The sequence below is a fragment of the Sebastes fasciatus genome, chromosome 14 (assembly GCF_043250625.1).
Source record: "Sebastes fasciatus isolate fSebFas1 chromosome 14, fSebFas1.pri, whole genome shotgun sequence".
In the NCBI taxonomy this organism is placed as follows: domain Eukaryota; kingdom Metazoa; phylum Chordata; class Actinopteri; order Perciformes; family Sebastidae; genus Sebastes; species Sebastes fasciatus.
In genome coordinates, this window is record NC_133808.1 from 26,763,379 (window position 1) to 26,776,820 (window position 13,442).

At 37.6% G+C, this 13,442-nt stretch overlaps 1 protein-coding gene across 4 annotated transcripts; it reads right to left on the reverse strand.

Annotated features, from left to right (window-relative positions):
* Positions 1 to 237: 237 nt before the first annotated feature.
* Positions 238 to 10,486, reverse strand: rbm44 (RNA binding motif protein 44). Of its 4 annotated transcripts, none has more exons than XM_074657606.1 (20): positions 10,388 to 10,486; positions 8,054 to 8,081; positions 7,665 to 7,771; positions 7,236 to 7,310; positions 7,081 to 7,147; positions 6,962 to 6,996; positions 6,570 to 6,730; positions 6,315 to 6,448; positions 4,477 to 5,065; positions 4,340 to 4,401; positions 4,094 to 4,243; positions 3,797 to 3,962; positions 3,663 to 3,697; positions 3,480 to 3,561; positions 3,244 to 3,382; positions 3,033 to 3,155; positions 2,865 to 2,932; positions 2,578 to 2,651; positions 1,519 to 1,753; positions 238 to 919 (listed from the first exon to the last, which is right to left on the reverse strand). In XM_074657606.1, exons 5-20 carry the CDS (start codon positions 7,110 to 7,112, stop codon positions 626 to 628), a joined length of 2,379 nt encoding a protein of 792 aa, XP_074513707.1. In that variant the 5' UTR covers positions 7,113 to 7,147; positions 7,236 to 7,310; positions 7,665 to 7,771; positions 8,054 to 8,081; positions 10,388 to 10,486; the 3' UTR covers positions 238 to 625. The 4 variants fall into 4 exon arrangements, with proteins under 4 accessions (XP_074513707.1, XP_074513703.1, XP_074513704.1 ...); XM_074657602.1 differs by lacking the exon at positions 10,388 to 10,486 and adding an exon at positions 9,755 to 10,334; XM_074657603.1 differs by lacking the exon at positions 10,388 to 10,486 and adding an exon at positions 9,755 to 10,333 and having other exon boundaries at positions 3,480 to 3,558.
* Positions 10,487 to 13,442: the final 2,956 nt, after the last annotated feature.

Sequence of the window (13,442 nt, forward strand, 5' to 3'; positions counted from 1 at the left end):
CGGGTAAATCCAACGGATGTCACGTCATGCACACTCGCGAGTGCCTTTATTCTCTTCAGCTCTGCTACAGGGCTAACAGTGTGCAACAATAGCTAATGTTCGAGTGTGTTGTCTCCTCCTGGTGGTTGGCGTGTCTACAATAACATACCCTATTATTCTATTAGTCAAAGAAAGACATTGACTCAAACACACAGAGAGGGGCTTATTGAGCACAACAAAGCTGGAGGTAGGAAAATATTTCAACGTGTGTCCTTTTATTGACAGAAGACACAAAAAAATACAAACAAAACTGCAAATACAACTGTATGCAACTTTTAGAAATCTGTATAAACTATTTTCTTTAAAAAATAATTTAACTGCCGAACAACTGGCAGAGGAGGCACTGTGTGAAGCCCTCAAACTTTCAATGTTTGAATATCCAAAAAAACATGCAATAATAATAATCAAAAACAATCCAATGCTACTTGTACAGTACACACACTATGGTAGATTGTAACAAAGTTAAAGAACAACTTTTTCATATTCATTGCTTCCCCCTTCTTTTAAATATTTAAGTTATAAAGAAAAACTTGAGGAATTGTGATGCTATTCAGAACAACAACAAAAAAATGGAAGCACTGCTTCCTCATAACTGCGTGGCACTCGCTGGCCTGGTCAGAAGCTCGGACGTCATCTCCCTGATGGTCCTGAGGGGCAGGCCGCAGAGGACGCCCCGGTGCTTGGCCTTCAGCTCCATCAGAGCGTCCACAATCCTCTGCCTTCCGACGTCGGGGTGGCGCTGCGTCAGTTCTGCCATCAGGGTATCGAAGCTTCCCATGGTGCCGTAGTGTTGGGGCACAAAGGTTCCCTTTGCTGTTGGGGAGATGCAGACCACCTTCCTGGTCTTGATGCTGGAGCTGAGCGGTGGCTGGCTCATCAGCTAGAGAGAGGACAGACACATTAATCAACAAAAACAAACATACAGCAGTTTAAATTTCCTTTATATTAGATAATTATGTTTTATTTTAGGGCTGCAACTAACGATTTTCATTATAATTTTGTCTATAAAATGTCCGAAAATTGCCCAGTATGATGTTCCACAGTCCAAGGTGACTTCTTTGTTTTGTCTGACCAACTGTCCAAAATCTAAACATATTCAGTTCACTTCCATATATAATAAAAAAGAAAGCAGAAAAGCCTCACATTTGAGAAGCTGAAATCAGAGAACATTTGACATTTTTTACTTGAAAATTGCAGATTAATTTTCTATGGATTGACTAATTGCTTCTGTAACACTAAATACAAGTGGCCACTGTTCTGCTTTTCAGGACAGATTTAAAGCAGCTGTATCTGTTTGACAGCTCCAAATGCAGACTTTTAAAAAAAAAAAGTTATTGCTGATAATGCAGCATGTACAGTAGACAACTTCAGGAGGAGTCATCCAAGATGTCTGAATTTTTATTTCAAAACTTTTCTACATATGTCCACCAGTTTCTCTACATGAAGACAATCTCATTATACTTTTCCTCATATTCTCACCTTTCTTTCAGTGCTGCTGGAGTCAGTCTTGGTAGTTTGTGGTTTGTTGGCATCCTGTGAGGACTCAGGCCCCCTGACGGAGGCTGAGGTCTGGCTCTGGCTCTGGCTCTGGCTCCCACCAGTGTTTCTGGTGATGTGCTTCACATGTAAAGTATGGCCTTGCATGCAGCAGCCGTGCAGCTCTCTCACTGCAGCCTCGGCAGACTGGAGTCCACTTATCATCACTATGGCAACTCTAGAGAACGCAGCCAGCAAGACAGGTTTGTTGTTTCACTGATAATGTGTCGATTTGGGAGGCAAATTGCTGTTTTGACGTTAGAACTTGCTGCATGAAGAGTTTGATTTAGCAAACTGATGCTGAGGAATAAAAATATTGTCCAGAAACCCTCACAGGTACTGCATTTAGCATAAAAAATATGCTCAAATCATAACATGGCAAACTGCAGCCCAACAGGCAACAACAGCTGTCAGTGTGTCAGTGTGCTGACTTGACTATGACTTGCCCCAAACTGCATGTGATTATCATAAAGTGGGCATGTCTGTAAAGGGGAGACTTGTGGGTACCCATAGAACCCATTTACATCCACATATCTGAAGGTCAGAGGTCAAGGGACCCCTTTGAAAATGGCCATGCCAGATTTTCCTCTCCAAAATTTTGTGTAAGTTTGGAGCGTTATTTAACCTCCTTCCAGACAAGCTAGTACGACATGGCTGGTACCAATGGATTCCTCAGGTTTTCTAGTTTCGTATGATGCCAGTATCTTCACTAGCTTTAAAACTGAGCCTGCTACCACCTCCGAAAAATGTATTGCATTAACTTTAACGGCCCTAGTTCTGGCAAATTAAAAAGTAGCCGACATCAGCAACCTGCGCCGACAGCGTCACGCCACTAAACCCAACTTGTATTGCATTAGTAATAAGCTACAGGACAACGTGTCGTATATTATGTTTATAAACGTCACTGCAACACATGAATCTAATACATTGATGAAAAGAAAGTAATTTCACAAGTAACTTATGTTGCAATAGATGTTCTCAGATAGCAGAGCGGTCACTCACCTGAAATCATTTTTTAAAGCAGAGATGTTGACTTCAGAGGCGTGGTATTTCTCAAACCACAGCATCACATCACTCTGGCAAAGACAGAGTTTTAGTTAAATCTAACCTGTAGTGCCCTCTGCTGGCTCTAATGGTGCTATACAATGCATTCACATTAGAAAATCTGAGTTGCTGTTGAAAATGTCCAACATATATTAATATAGAATTATATTTGACAACTATAATACCAGTTATTTTCCTGAGTACTACTTTGAGATGCAGTCAACAGCAGAAATGTGCAAACTCACCTCTGTCACATTACTGGGCAGGTTGGAAACACAGAGGACTGAACTCTTGACCTCGTCGCTGGCTGATTCTGTTTCTTAAAACAAATTCACTTGATTCATTTGATCCAAAATTAATTTATAATCTCTACATGTGCAGTTATAGTGCTTCATTCACTAGTGAACACTTACCATCGGTCTTAGCTTTTGCGATCACTGTTGGTTCCTCTCCCGTCTCAGCAGCTCCAGCAGGCTCCAGGTCTTCTTCAGCATCGTACCACGCCTCGCTTGTGTTGAGCTCTTGGCCTGCGGCTGCTGTCCATACAAACAACGGCACATCTTTGATTTAATCTGCTAACTCCCAGGTAATGATATCAAATGTGAGAGGAATGCTTTTGCTTACTTGTCTGCTTTTCTTCTGGCTTTTGTGCATTATGGATAGCATCTCTATCCTGCGGGACCAGAGTGACAGCTCTCCTTGCTTTGCTGTTCACATTCTTAATTTGTTTTTCCTTTTCCTTCCCCTGACTGTGCTGAGGAAGCTGTTTATGAGGAATAAATGCCAAAATTGGGTTCAATTAGCGGCAAGGGTTTGGTTTTAGTTGTACTCTTCTTTGGCGTCTCGGTGTGTAATCATACCTGGCAGCCATTTCTGCTTTGATCATCGGGACGTCTATTTTCTTCCCCTGATGCTTTATGTTTCTGTGGCTCCCGGGAGCTGCTCGGGATCAGAAAAGACAACATTACAGCGTCTAGTGAGGCTGTTAAACATGCTAAAAATTGAAACACTTCAGGCACACATGCATGTCTGTGCTAACATACCAAGATGGAACTTTTCCCAGCACATCACCAATGATCTAAACAGGGACAACGGAGAATTAGACCATTACCATTACAGCTGTGGTTAACATATATGAGATCAATAGACATTATTGGGTTAGTAGGCCGAGTCTCACCTGTGCAGGGATGTAACTTGCACCTGTGGTTATCTTCTCAGAATCAACAGACAGAGGCTTGAGTTGCTCCAGAGGAACCCCCGCCAGGATTTTATCCCTCATCTGATTAAAGTCAGATTCCAGTTTTTGCAGAACACTTGCGATGTTTGCAGGAGGGTTCTTCGGCCTACAGAGAGAGGTAAATACTAGTCCATCTGGATGAATATATAACTAGTTTGACATCCATTAACTGTCTCAGTGGAAGAGCAAAGATAAACACATGTAAAATCTGATGAATATTGATTGATGTCTCCTTACATCAGGGTGAGCTGTCCTCCCTCAGCAGAGATAAAGTAGAGTCTCCAGCAGTGCTGTCTGCACATGCTGTACTGCAGGGCCAGGAGGCACAGCTCTGCTTGCTCAGCACGCTGGATACACTCACATTCCTTCCTCGATTTACAACCCAAACTGGAAATACATACAATTAAAAGATATTAGTCCTGCTGTGGAAGAAATTCCTTGGGGCCAAGTTTAATGAAGGACTGTGTGTATCTGATACATTACCTTTTCATTTTCTCTTTCTGCTCTCTCCATTCCTCCTGAGTCGTCTTGAGTTTGATAAATTCCTGAAACATTAAAAAGAAGTTGTGTAACCTTTTGCAGTAGCTATTATAACGATTGCTCTTTGGATTCAACCTTACCTCAGCGAGGTAGTCCAGGTCTGCCATGTGGACTTCAGTGATGACGTGCTTGTCGGCCGTTTCTGGATCCTCAGTTTGGGTGACAGCTGACATGCTCGGTGCCAGCTCAGTGCCGACCATCATGTCACAGGTAGTAACGCAGGGCATCGGGGAGGTGTACTTTTCTGCAGTGATAATCTTGATGACAGACTGAGCAGACTTTAAGGTCTCACTGTTGGCTGCCGGTGCTTCACTATCAGCGGCGGCTGGACCTGAGTGAACCTCACTGTTGAATGCTTTCACATCTTCGCTGGTCAGACAGACAAGTATGCTCTTGTCGTTCTCCATGATGCTATGGAAGACGTCACTCTGATCAAAGCTTGAGCTATCTTCATCATCTTTTACAGTGTCCTCAGTACCATACACCATGTGATCCTGACACCCTTCCTTTGAGCCATTTTCCTCAACTGGGTCCAGAGGAGAGCTGACCTGTGGTAGCTCAACTGGCTGAATGATGCTCCCGTCACTGTACTCTGTACCGTCCACCTGAGTACTGTTAAAGCTGTAGTAGTCAGGAGGCAAGTCTTTTTCAAATGCTGACCATTCTGACCTGTATCATGAAATAAAGTTACTCCTATCAATAAGAATTCATATTGCACACACCAAGATGAAACACAGAGCACTTGAAACAGTTTCATAAAAAATACACTTACTATACTTATAGACATGTATTAAGGGAGATCCTAGTTTATTCATACTAAGCCCTTATTTAACTGCAAAATGGACACACCTGAGTGAAGTGAATAACCTTTTGTAGCTAGATGCGGTTTGCCCTGGTTGATCTAGGTTGGAGTTTTAGGGCGCTTTCACACCGGTAGTTTGGTTGATTTGGTCCGGACCAAGGAAAACAAATTATTGTTGCATATTAGTTCTGGTAAGGTTCCCGTTCACTGACTTTTCTTACAAACTAACCAGAGGAAACATAACGTTATACAGGCTCACAGGTAACTCTTTGATTGGTCTGTTATGGTGATTGACATCCTGCATCATCAGGACCCACGTGGGGAAATCAAATTCAGATGACTGAGAGAAGTTTATGCATCACTTTAATGCGTCTGATGTGTATATTTATGAACAAATAACTGATTATTAGCATTACTAGTATTATTAGACTGCAAATTGACCGCATGTTACGAATAATGACTAACAGGTAGACAGGACTGTACAAAAGCCACTTCGCGTGCTCCCAGATGACTGGTGAGAACGTCAGGGGGGCGCACGGACACGCACATGGGGCGTATTACTGTGAAATTACCATCACACACTTTTTAATGGAGTTAATGAACTGTCAAAGCACACGGAATCGGATACAAGCATTGCAGTTTTAAAAGCTTTTGACCTATTAATCAGGGAAAATACCCACGCTGACATTCTTATATACATGGCCTTCAATACAGATCAGTAAGATCGCTTCCTGAACAGATTTCACCCTCAGCTGATGGATTTATTAGTAGATTAGCTTTTGAAATCATGCTAAAATCACATATCTGGTATCATGAAATCCCATGGTTGGTTTGTTTTCACACCACAAACGAACCGCACCAGAATCACTTTTTCTGGCAGTCTCGGTTCGGTTGTTTGGTCCACACCAGAGTTCGATTGACAGCTTTCACACCAGTCCAAATGAAGGTGTGAAAGCACCCTTATATCACTTCTCAAACTGATTAATTACAATGACAATTTTACTTACAGATGTATAACTAAAATGTAAATTAAAAAAAGAGCTTAGATGGTCATGGTTGAGCTTCAAGAAATGCACAAATTACATCTTGTGTCAGCCATTAAGATGCAATACTCACTGTAAAGGACTGACGTCAGCGTATGTGTAGTTATCACTCTGGCCTTGTGTCATTGCAGTCTGGCTCGTGCTCACAGCTGCGCTGCTGCTAGACATCTGCCATGATGGCCATTGTTCGTTCAGATGGGACGAATCCTTCAAAAAAATCCTTTATTAATTGCCAAAAATTTTACATTTACAACTTAGAAACAGTTAAAGACCAATGATATAACTTTATCTGTTTCATATACAGACAGAAAACTGTTCATATCCTCACTGCGTTGGCCTTCTGTTGGTTCGGTTCCTGAGTGGTGGGGCTGTTGAAGGCTGTTGGATGTTTTTGTGATCCATCCCCGCAGCGGGTACAGCCAAGCAGGGTTAAAGCCTCGCTCATCTTATTGGGAAGCATGTCCATGTCCAGATGTGTATGGGATATTTCTTGCAAGAGGAGCAAACAAACAGAACTGTAAGTTGAAGCTTTTCTAGTATGAGAGTTGGGTTTTAATGTTTAATGTAATTCTATACAATATCTTAAATATCTCATTAAACTAGGGGACAGTTTCCCAGACAAGGAGTCTAGTCCTAGACTAAAATGTATATACCACTATCATACCACTACCAGTGACAGACTTAAATCATATTTAGCACTTAATAAAAGAAAACAAATACCAGATCTGCTCTTCGTTGCTCCTGACGTTGTAGATCTGAGAACAAAACAGTTTCAACAATAAATCCCTGTAAAATGATAAATCAGTTGATGTGATGTGTTATCAATTCACTTTATTTACTGTGAGACATGCGTAGGCCAGGAGGACGTCATGGTTGACTGGGCAGGTAAGACGCATGCAAAGGAATCTGCATTGTGAATAAAAAAAAAATCCTCATTATCAAATTATTCAATCTGAGCTATTAGAAGATAATATCGTCATATTAACAGACTTACAGTTCACATAAACATGATGGCGAGACAGCCTTAGGGCGGGATGTCTTTGCAGGAAGTGGTGAAACCCTCCTTCATCTAGGAGAAAGGAAAACTATTACATTTGACTGACTCCCAATTTTAAACTGTGAAAATGGGCTGCCGCCTAAACCCAAAATGTCCTTCCCCTGTATTACACAATTGTGGGCACTGGGAAGTAGACATTTATTAGGTTTAAATTTAATAAAAACAATGGCTATATTACTCTTTTCATTGCCAGATATTTGCCGTTCCCATTTAGAAGATGAAGAAAGGAAGGAACAGAAGACGAAAGGAAACAGGTGTCTCAGGATAACAGGTGTCGTAACAATCGACTACTTCTTTTCTATCGACTACATTTGGTTTAAAATTATATAATGACTAAGAAAAGCAGCAAATCATATACAAACATACCTTGTATTATTTTTCTGTCCTCTGGAGACAAACAGAGATACCAACCCAGCAGCTTTGGGTCAGTTAAGGCGAGGTATTTATAAGCATCCACCAAATCAAATACAGAGCTGTAAAATGCACAACAAAACAGCTCTTAGTTAATCATATTTATTTGTGGTAGGGCTGGGCGATATGGAGAAAATCAAATATCACAATATTTTTTACCAAATACCTCAATATTAATATTGCGGCGATACTGTATTGTTGACTATTGGTGCTTTCAGCTAGAAAGTGTCATTTACACAATGGGATTTTTGATAAATAATCTTGTTCAAAGTGTCTTAACTTTTAATATGTGTACATGGTATGGTCATTTTAACATGTAGAAAGAGAAGCTTGATGTGTGTTACCTTTCCAGCAAGAATTTCCTGTTTTCTTCTGTTGATGAAGAAACCACAGTTTGTCATTGATAAGACATTTATTGCTAAGCTTTTTATGTAGCTAGAGCAGGGGTCAGCAACCTTCACTATCAAAAGAGACATTTTAGGCAAAAAAAAAAAAAAAAAGAAATCTGTCTGGAGCCGCAAAACATTTGAGCATTGTGATGAAGGTAACACAGTTTATAGACTAAGTATATAGTATAGAAGTATAATTCAGTGAGGGTCAAAGAGCAAATGTACTACGGAGTATTAGGGCCACATTGAGGGAAAAACATCTGAGATTTCGAGAATAAAGTCATAATATTACTAGAATGAGGACATAATGTTACTAGAATAAAGTCATAATGTTACTAGAATAAAGACATAATGTTACTAGAATAAAGTCATAATGTTACTAGAATAAAGACATAATGTTACTAGAATAAAGTCATAATGTTACTAGAATAAAGTCATAATGTTACTAGAATAAAGTCATAATATTACTAGAATAAAGTCATAATATTACCAGAATAAAGTCATATTACTAGAATAAAGTCATAATGTTACTAGAATAAAGACTGATGTTACTAGAATAAAGTCATAATATTACTAGAATAAAGTCATAATATTACCAGAATAAAGTCATAATATTACTAGAATAAAGTCATAATATTACCAGAATAAAGTCATAATATTACTAGAATAAAGTCATAATGTTACTAGAATAAAGTCATATTACTAGAATAAAGTCATAATGTTACTAGAATAAAGACATAATGTTACTAGAATAAAGTCATAATGTTACTAGAATAAAGTCATAATATTACTAGAATAAAGTCATATTACCAGAATAAAGTCATATTACTAGAATAAAGTCATAATGTTACTAGAATAAAGACTGATGTTACTAGAATAAAGTCATAATATTACTAGAATAAAGTCATAATATTACCAGAATAAAGTCATAATATTACCAGAATAAAGTCATATTACTAGAATAAAGTCATAATATTACTAGAATAAAGTCATAATGTAACTAGAATAAAGTCATAATGTTACTAGAATAAAGTCATAATGTAACTAGAATAAAGTCATAATGTTACTAGAATAAAGTCATAATGTAACTAGAATAGAGTCATAATGTTACTAGAATAAAGTCATAATGTTACTAGAATAAAGACATGTTACTAGAATAAAGTCATAATATTACGAGAAAAAAAGAAAATAACATGTAAATGTACTACTTTATAATATGACTTTATCCTCATAACATTATGTCTTTATTCTAGTAATATAATGACTTTATTCTCGAAATCTCAGATTTATTTATTTATTTTTCCTCAATGTGGCCCTAATACTCCGTCGTACCATAGACCTACAACAATGACAAACAATAATGAAAATGTAAACAAAAAAAACTTCACTTCTTCAGTTATTCATTTCCAGTAATTTGTTGTTTAATAATCCACAGGGAGCCACTGGAGAGGAGCTGAAGAGCCTCATGTGGCTCCAGAGCTGCAGGTTGCTGACCTCTGGTCTAACATTAGCTAACTAACACAACCTTACAGCCACATAGAAACTATACTTTACATGCAAAGTCTCCTGCAGTAGGAAAAAAGGGGGTGTGATAAGTCAGAAACCAGTCAGAAACCTAAATACATATCTACTTTACCATTTAAACTACTAACTTACTTGGACTTGGCTGTTCATTCACCACATTGTGAAAAGGAGTAAAAAGATGCGACGGCACCAACACCACGCTGGCATACTCACTAGCCACGTAACTGTGTGATAATGGCCAGCCAGGCCACACAGGGTGAAACATGAGGTCTGAGTGTCCCAAATAAAGTCCAAGAAATGAGTCAAACGAGCGGCCAGTTGAAGATCAACAGAGTGTTAACAAGAGAGAGTTAAAGAGACTCCATCACGACTGAAAACACGTGGAGGAAACGGCTAGCTAGCTGGTTAGCTTATCAAAGAAGCGCGACTCCAACGTCTAAACATAACTATTGAACCGAAACGTTAAACTCTTGTTACCTAATGTCTTGTCATTTTCACCGTCTTAATAAAAAAATAAATATAAAATAATAATAATAGTGTATAAAAGTCTAATGAGCGAGTTCAGTTGGTTTCAGCTGCAGTAACGGTTGCTAACTAAACCAGCTTATCTTAATTGGGTTAATTGGTAACTCCAGTCTGGTGTGATGTTTAAGAGTCTGTCCACCCAGAGCACGTTAAGCATCCTACACTATAACTATCTCCATGATTAGATAACACAAGACCTGGAAGTAATTTGGGTGGAAATACCCTTTAATAGTAACCTACCTCACATTACCTGCCAGGTGGCGCTACAGGTAGAAGTTAGCAGTTAACTGTTAACTGCTAACTTCCTGTTAACAGTTAACAGGTAACATCAAAAATATAAATCTGAGATTTCGAGAATAAAGTCATAATATTATAAAGGAGTCATTTTAATTGTTATTTTATTTTTTTCTCGTAATATTATGACTTTTTTCTCTAAAAAATATGACTTTATTGTCGTTATATTACAACTTTATTCTTGAAAAGTTATGGCTTTATTCTCGTAATATTACGACTTTTTTCTTGTTATATTACAACTTTATTTCTCGTAAAGTTATGACTTTATTCTCGTAATATTAAGGCTTTTTTCTCGTAAAGTTTTGACTTTATTTTCGTAATATTACGACTTTATTCTCGTAAAGTTATGGCTTTATTCTCGTAATATTACAATTTCTTTTCTCGTAAATTTATGACTTTATTCTCGTAAAGTTTTGACTTTATTCTCGTAATATTACGACTTTATTCTCGTAAAGTTATGGCTTTATTCTCGTAATATTACGACTTTTTTCTTGTTATATTACGACTTTATTTCTCGTAAAGTTATGGCTTTATTCTCGTAATATTACAATTTCTTTTCTCGTAAATTTATGACTTTATTCTAGTTGAGTTCTGAATTTATTCCTGTAATGTTATAAAAAAAATTCTCGTAAAGTTTTGACTTTATTCTCGTAATATTACGGCTTTTTTCTCGTAAAGTTTTGACTTTATTTTCGTAATATTACGACTTTATTCTCGTAAAGTTATGACTTTATTCTCGTAATACTATTACGACTTTATTCTCGTAAAGTTATGACTTTATTCTCGTAATATTACGACTTTTTTCTTGTTATATTACGACTTTATTTCTCGTAAAGTTATGGCTTTATTCTCGTAATATTACAATTTCTTTTCTCGTAAATTTATGACTTTATTCTTGTTAAGTTCTGAATTTATTCCTGTAATGTTATAAAAAAATTTCTCGTAAAGTTTTGACTTTATTCTCGTAATATTACGGCTTTTTTCTCGTAAAGTTTTGACTTTATTTTCGTAATATTACGACTTTATTCTCGTAAAGTTATGACTTTATTCTCGTAATATTATTACTTTTTTTCTCGTAAAGTTATGACTTCACGAGATATCTTTGGAGATATGAAAGGGCTCATTTTAAGCTAACGAAAATGCAACGATTCTCAGTTTCAGGTGATTAAACACTAAAGAAAACATAGTTATGAATATTATATTCCATTTCTGCTAATAAATCCCCCGTAATGTTACACACTGGCACTTTAACATTTGAGAAACTTGGCCTCATTTCTGAAATTCGGTAAGGGGTTTGTAGAAAAACGTGGGAGTTTGCAGTGCAAAGGAGTTGTAGGTGTCTACTCTAGTAGGTTTCTTTGGTATATCTACTAAAAATATTATTTTGGTATCAGTACTGAATCTCAGGTATTGTATTGATGCCATAACTAAACACAAATCGTATACTGCCTCTGTATGTCATTACCATAGTACAATAGCACTGTCACCTCCTCAATGCTAATGCGAGCTGTATTCTGAACATGTGATTTTGCTGGATGTTATTTTGTGTGAAAGAAGAAGAATTAAGTAAAGCTGTTTAAAGCTGTTTTACTCTTTAAATTAAAAACAGACATTACACTACAGGGTAGTTGCCACACAAACACACCTGTTGCTATTTAGTGGAGGATGCACAACACAGCAGAACAACTTAAACTTTTTTTCTCCTGCATATTTTCTTCCAGTCTTCTGTCTTCTGTTTTCTGGTTTACTCTGTACTGAGGAGGAAGTTCACCAAATCTAGCATTATATTCTATATATCAAGCTCTCTGTTGTTGTGGTCAACACCCCCGCGCACCATTCAAGGATCCTGCTGTTGTGGTTCTCTCCAAACAGCCACAGGGAAGACAATTATATAAGTTTGACGTCAGCATGTTTAAAATCTAGCGGATTAAATGTAGTCACTGTTATTGTTGCGCCACCAGGACACATGGACTCATGTCCCAATCTGACCTGAAGTGCTGCATTTTATTTTGTGGCAGTTCAGCACCCTTTATTGTCCTGGTTTTGAAATTCAACGTGCAGCTGCAGAGTGAAAAATACACATTAACAACAGCTTCAGTTCTCGACTCCCACACTACACCCACCGTTTACAGAAAAAAAGAAAATGGAAAAACTGAAAGCTGCAGCCTGTGAAGAATTCAGCTGCTAGAGAACAGTTTGTCAATGTGTCATTTAAAATTGCGAAAGTCTTACAGGGCGGTAGATGTTTGACTGTTTTGTGATGTATTTTTTTGTTATTGTTAAGCCAGCAAACAAGATATCAAGTGGTGCAGCTAGTTTGATGAGCTTCTGCTACTGGCATCATGATTATCAGCAGTAAAGAGAAACTTAAGTATTGTTTTCCATTGCAACAGCCAACATAACACATGCTGCTTTCTTCTTCTTCTTCTCCTTTATTTTATTTAAAACCTCAGAATTCAATAATAAAGTGTTTCATATATGATCCTGACTCTCAATCTGCCGGTATCATCCTCCTATTACAATCCACCCCTTCACCTATACCCCACCTTACACAGTTCAAATATTTCTATATCTCTTTTCTGTGTCGGTCAGCTCGTTGTTTGCTGTCATTGTTGATATTTGGCTGTTTTTTGTTGTTGTCTGTTTATTTGTTTATATGTCGTCAAGGTGGCCAGTTTATTCGCCCCCTGCTTTTCTTTTTTTTAAGTAATATTGTTTGACTACGATTATGATTATTAGTAGTATTATCACTTTTCTTTTCCTTCATTGAAACAATTTGAAAAAAATAAAAATAAAAACAAAGTAAAACACACTGAGGGAGAACTCTAATTTTCAGTGTTGCCAAGGTACATCTAGAATCAAATAGCAATAAAAGAAGAATACATGGCTGGCTATATCAATTAAAACTGGTTCACAGCAGGTTCCTGTTCTGCAGCACATAAAAGACAGAAACAAATAAAAACAGAAACAAGACAAACAACATAAGATGAACACAGACACA

Bases quoted from the DNA above. Each gene is read 5' to 3' on its own strand.
- rbm44 (XM_074657602.1), bottom strand. From the start codon at position 9,887: ATGTTTCACCCTGTGTGGCCTGGCTGGCCATTATCACACAGTTACGTG. The intron at 6,449-6,569 runs GTGAGGATATGA...ATTTTTTTGAAG, and splicing joins ACCAACAGAAGGCCAACGCA to GATTCGTCCCATCTGAACGA. The intron at 4,244-4,339 runs GTAATGTATCAG...ATGTATTTCCAG, and splicing joins CAGAAAGAGAAAATGAAAAG to TTTGGGTTGTAAATCGAGGA.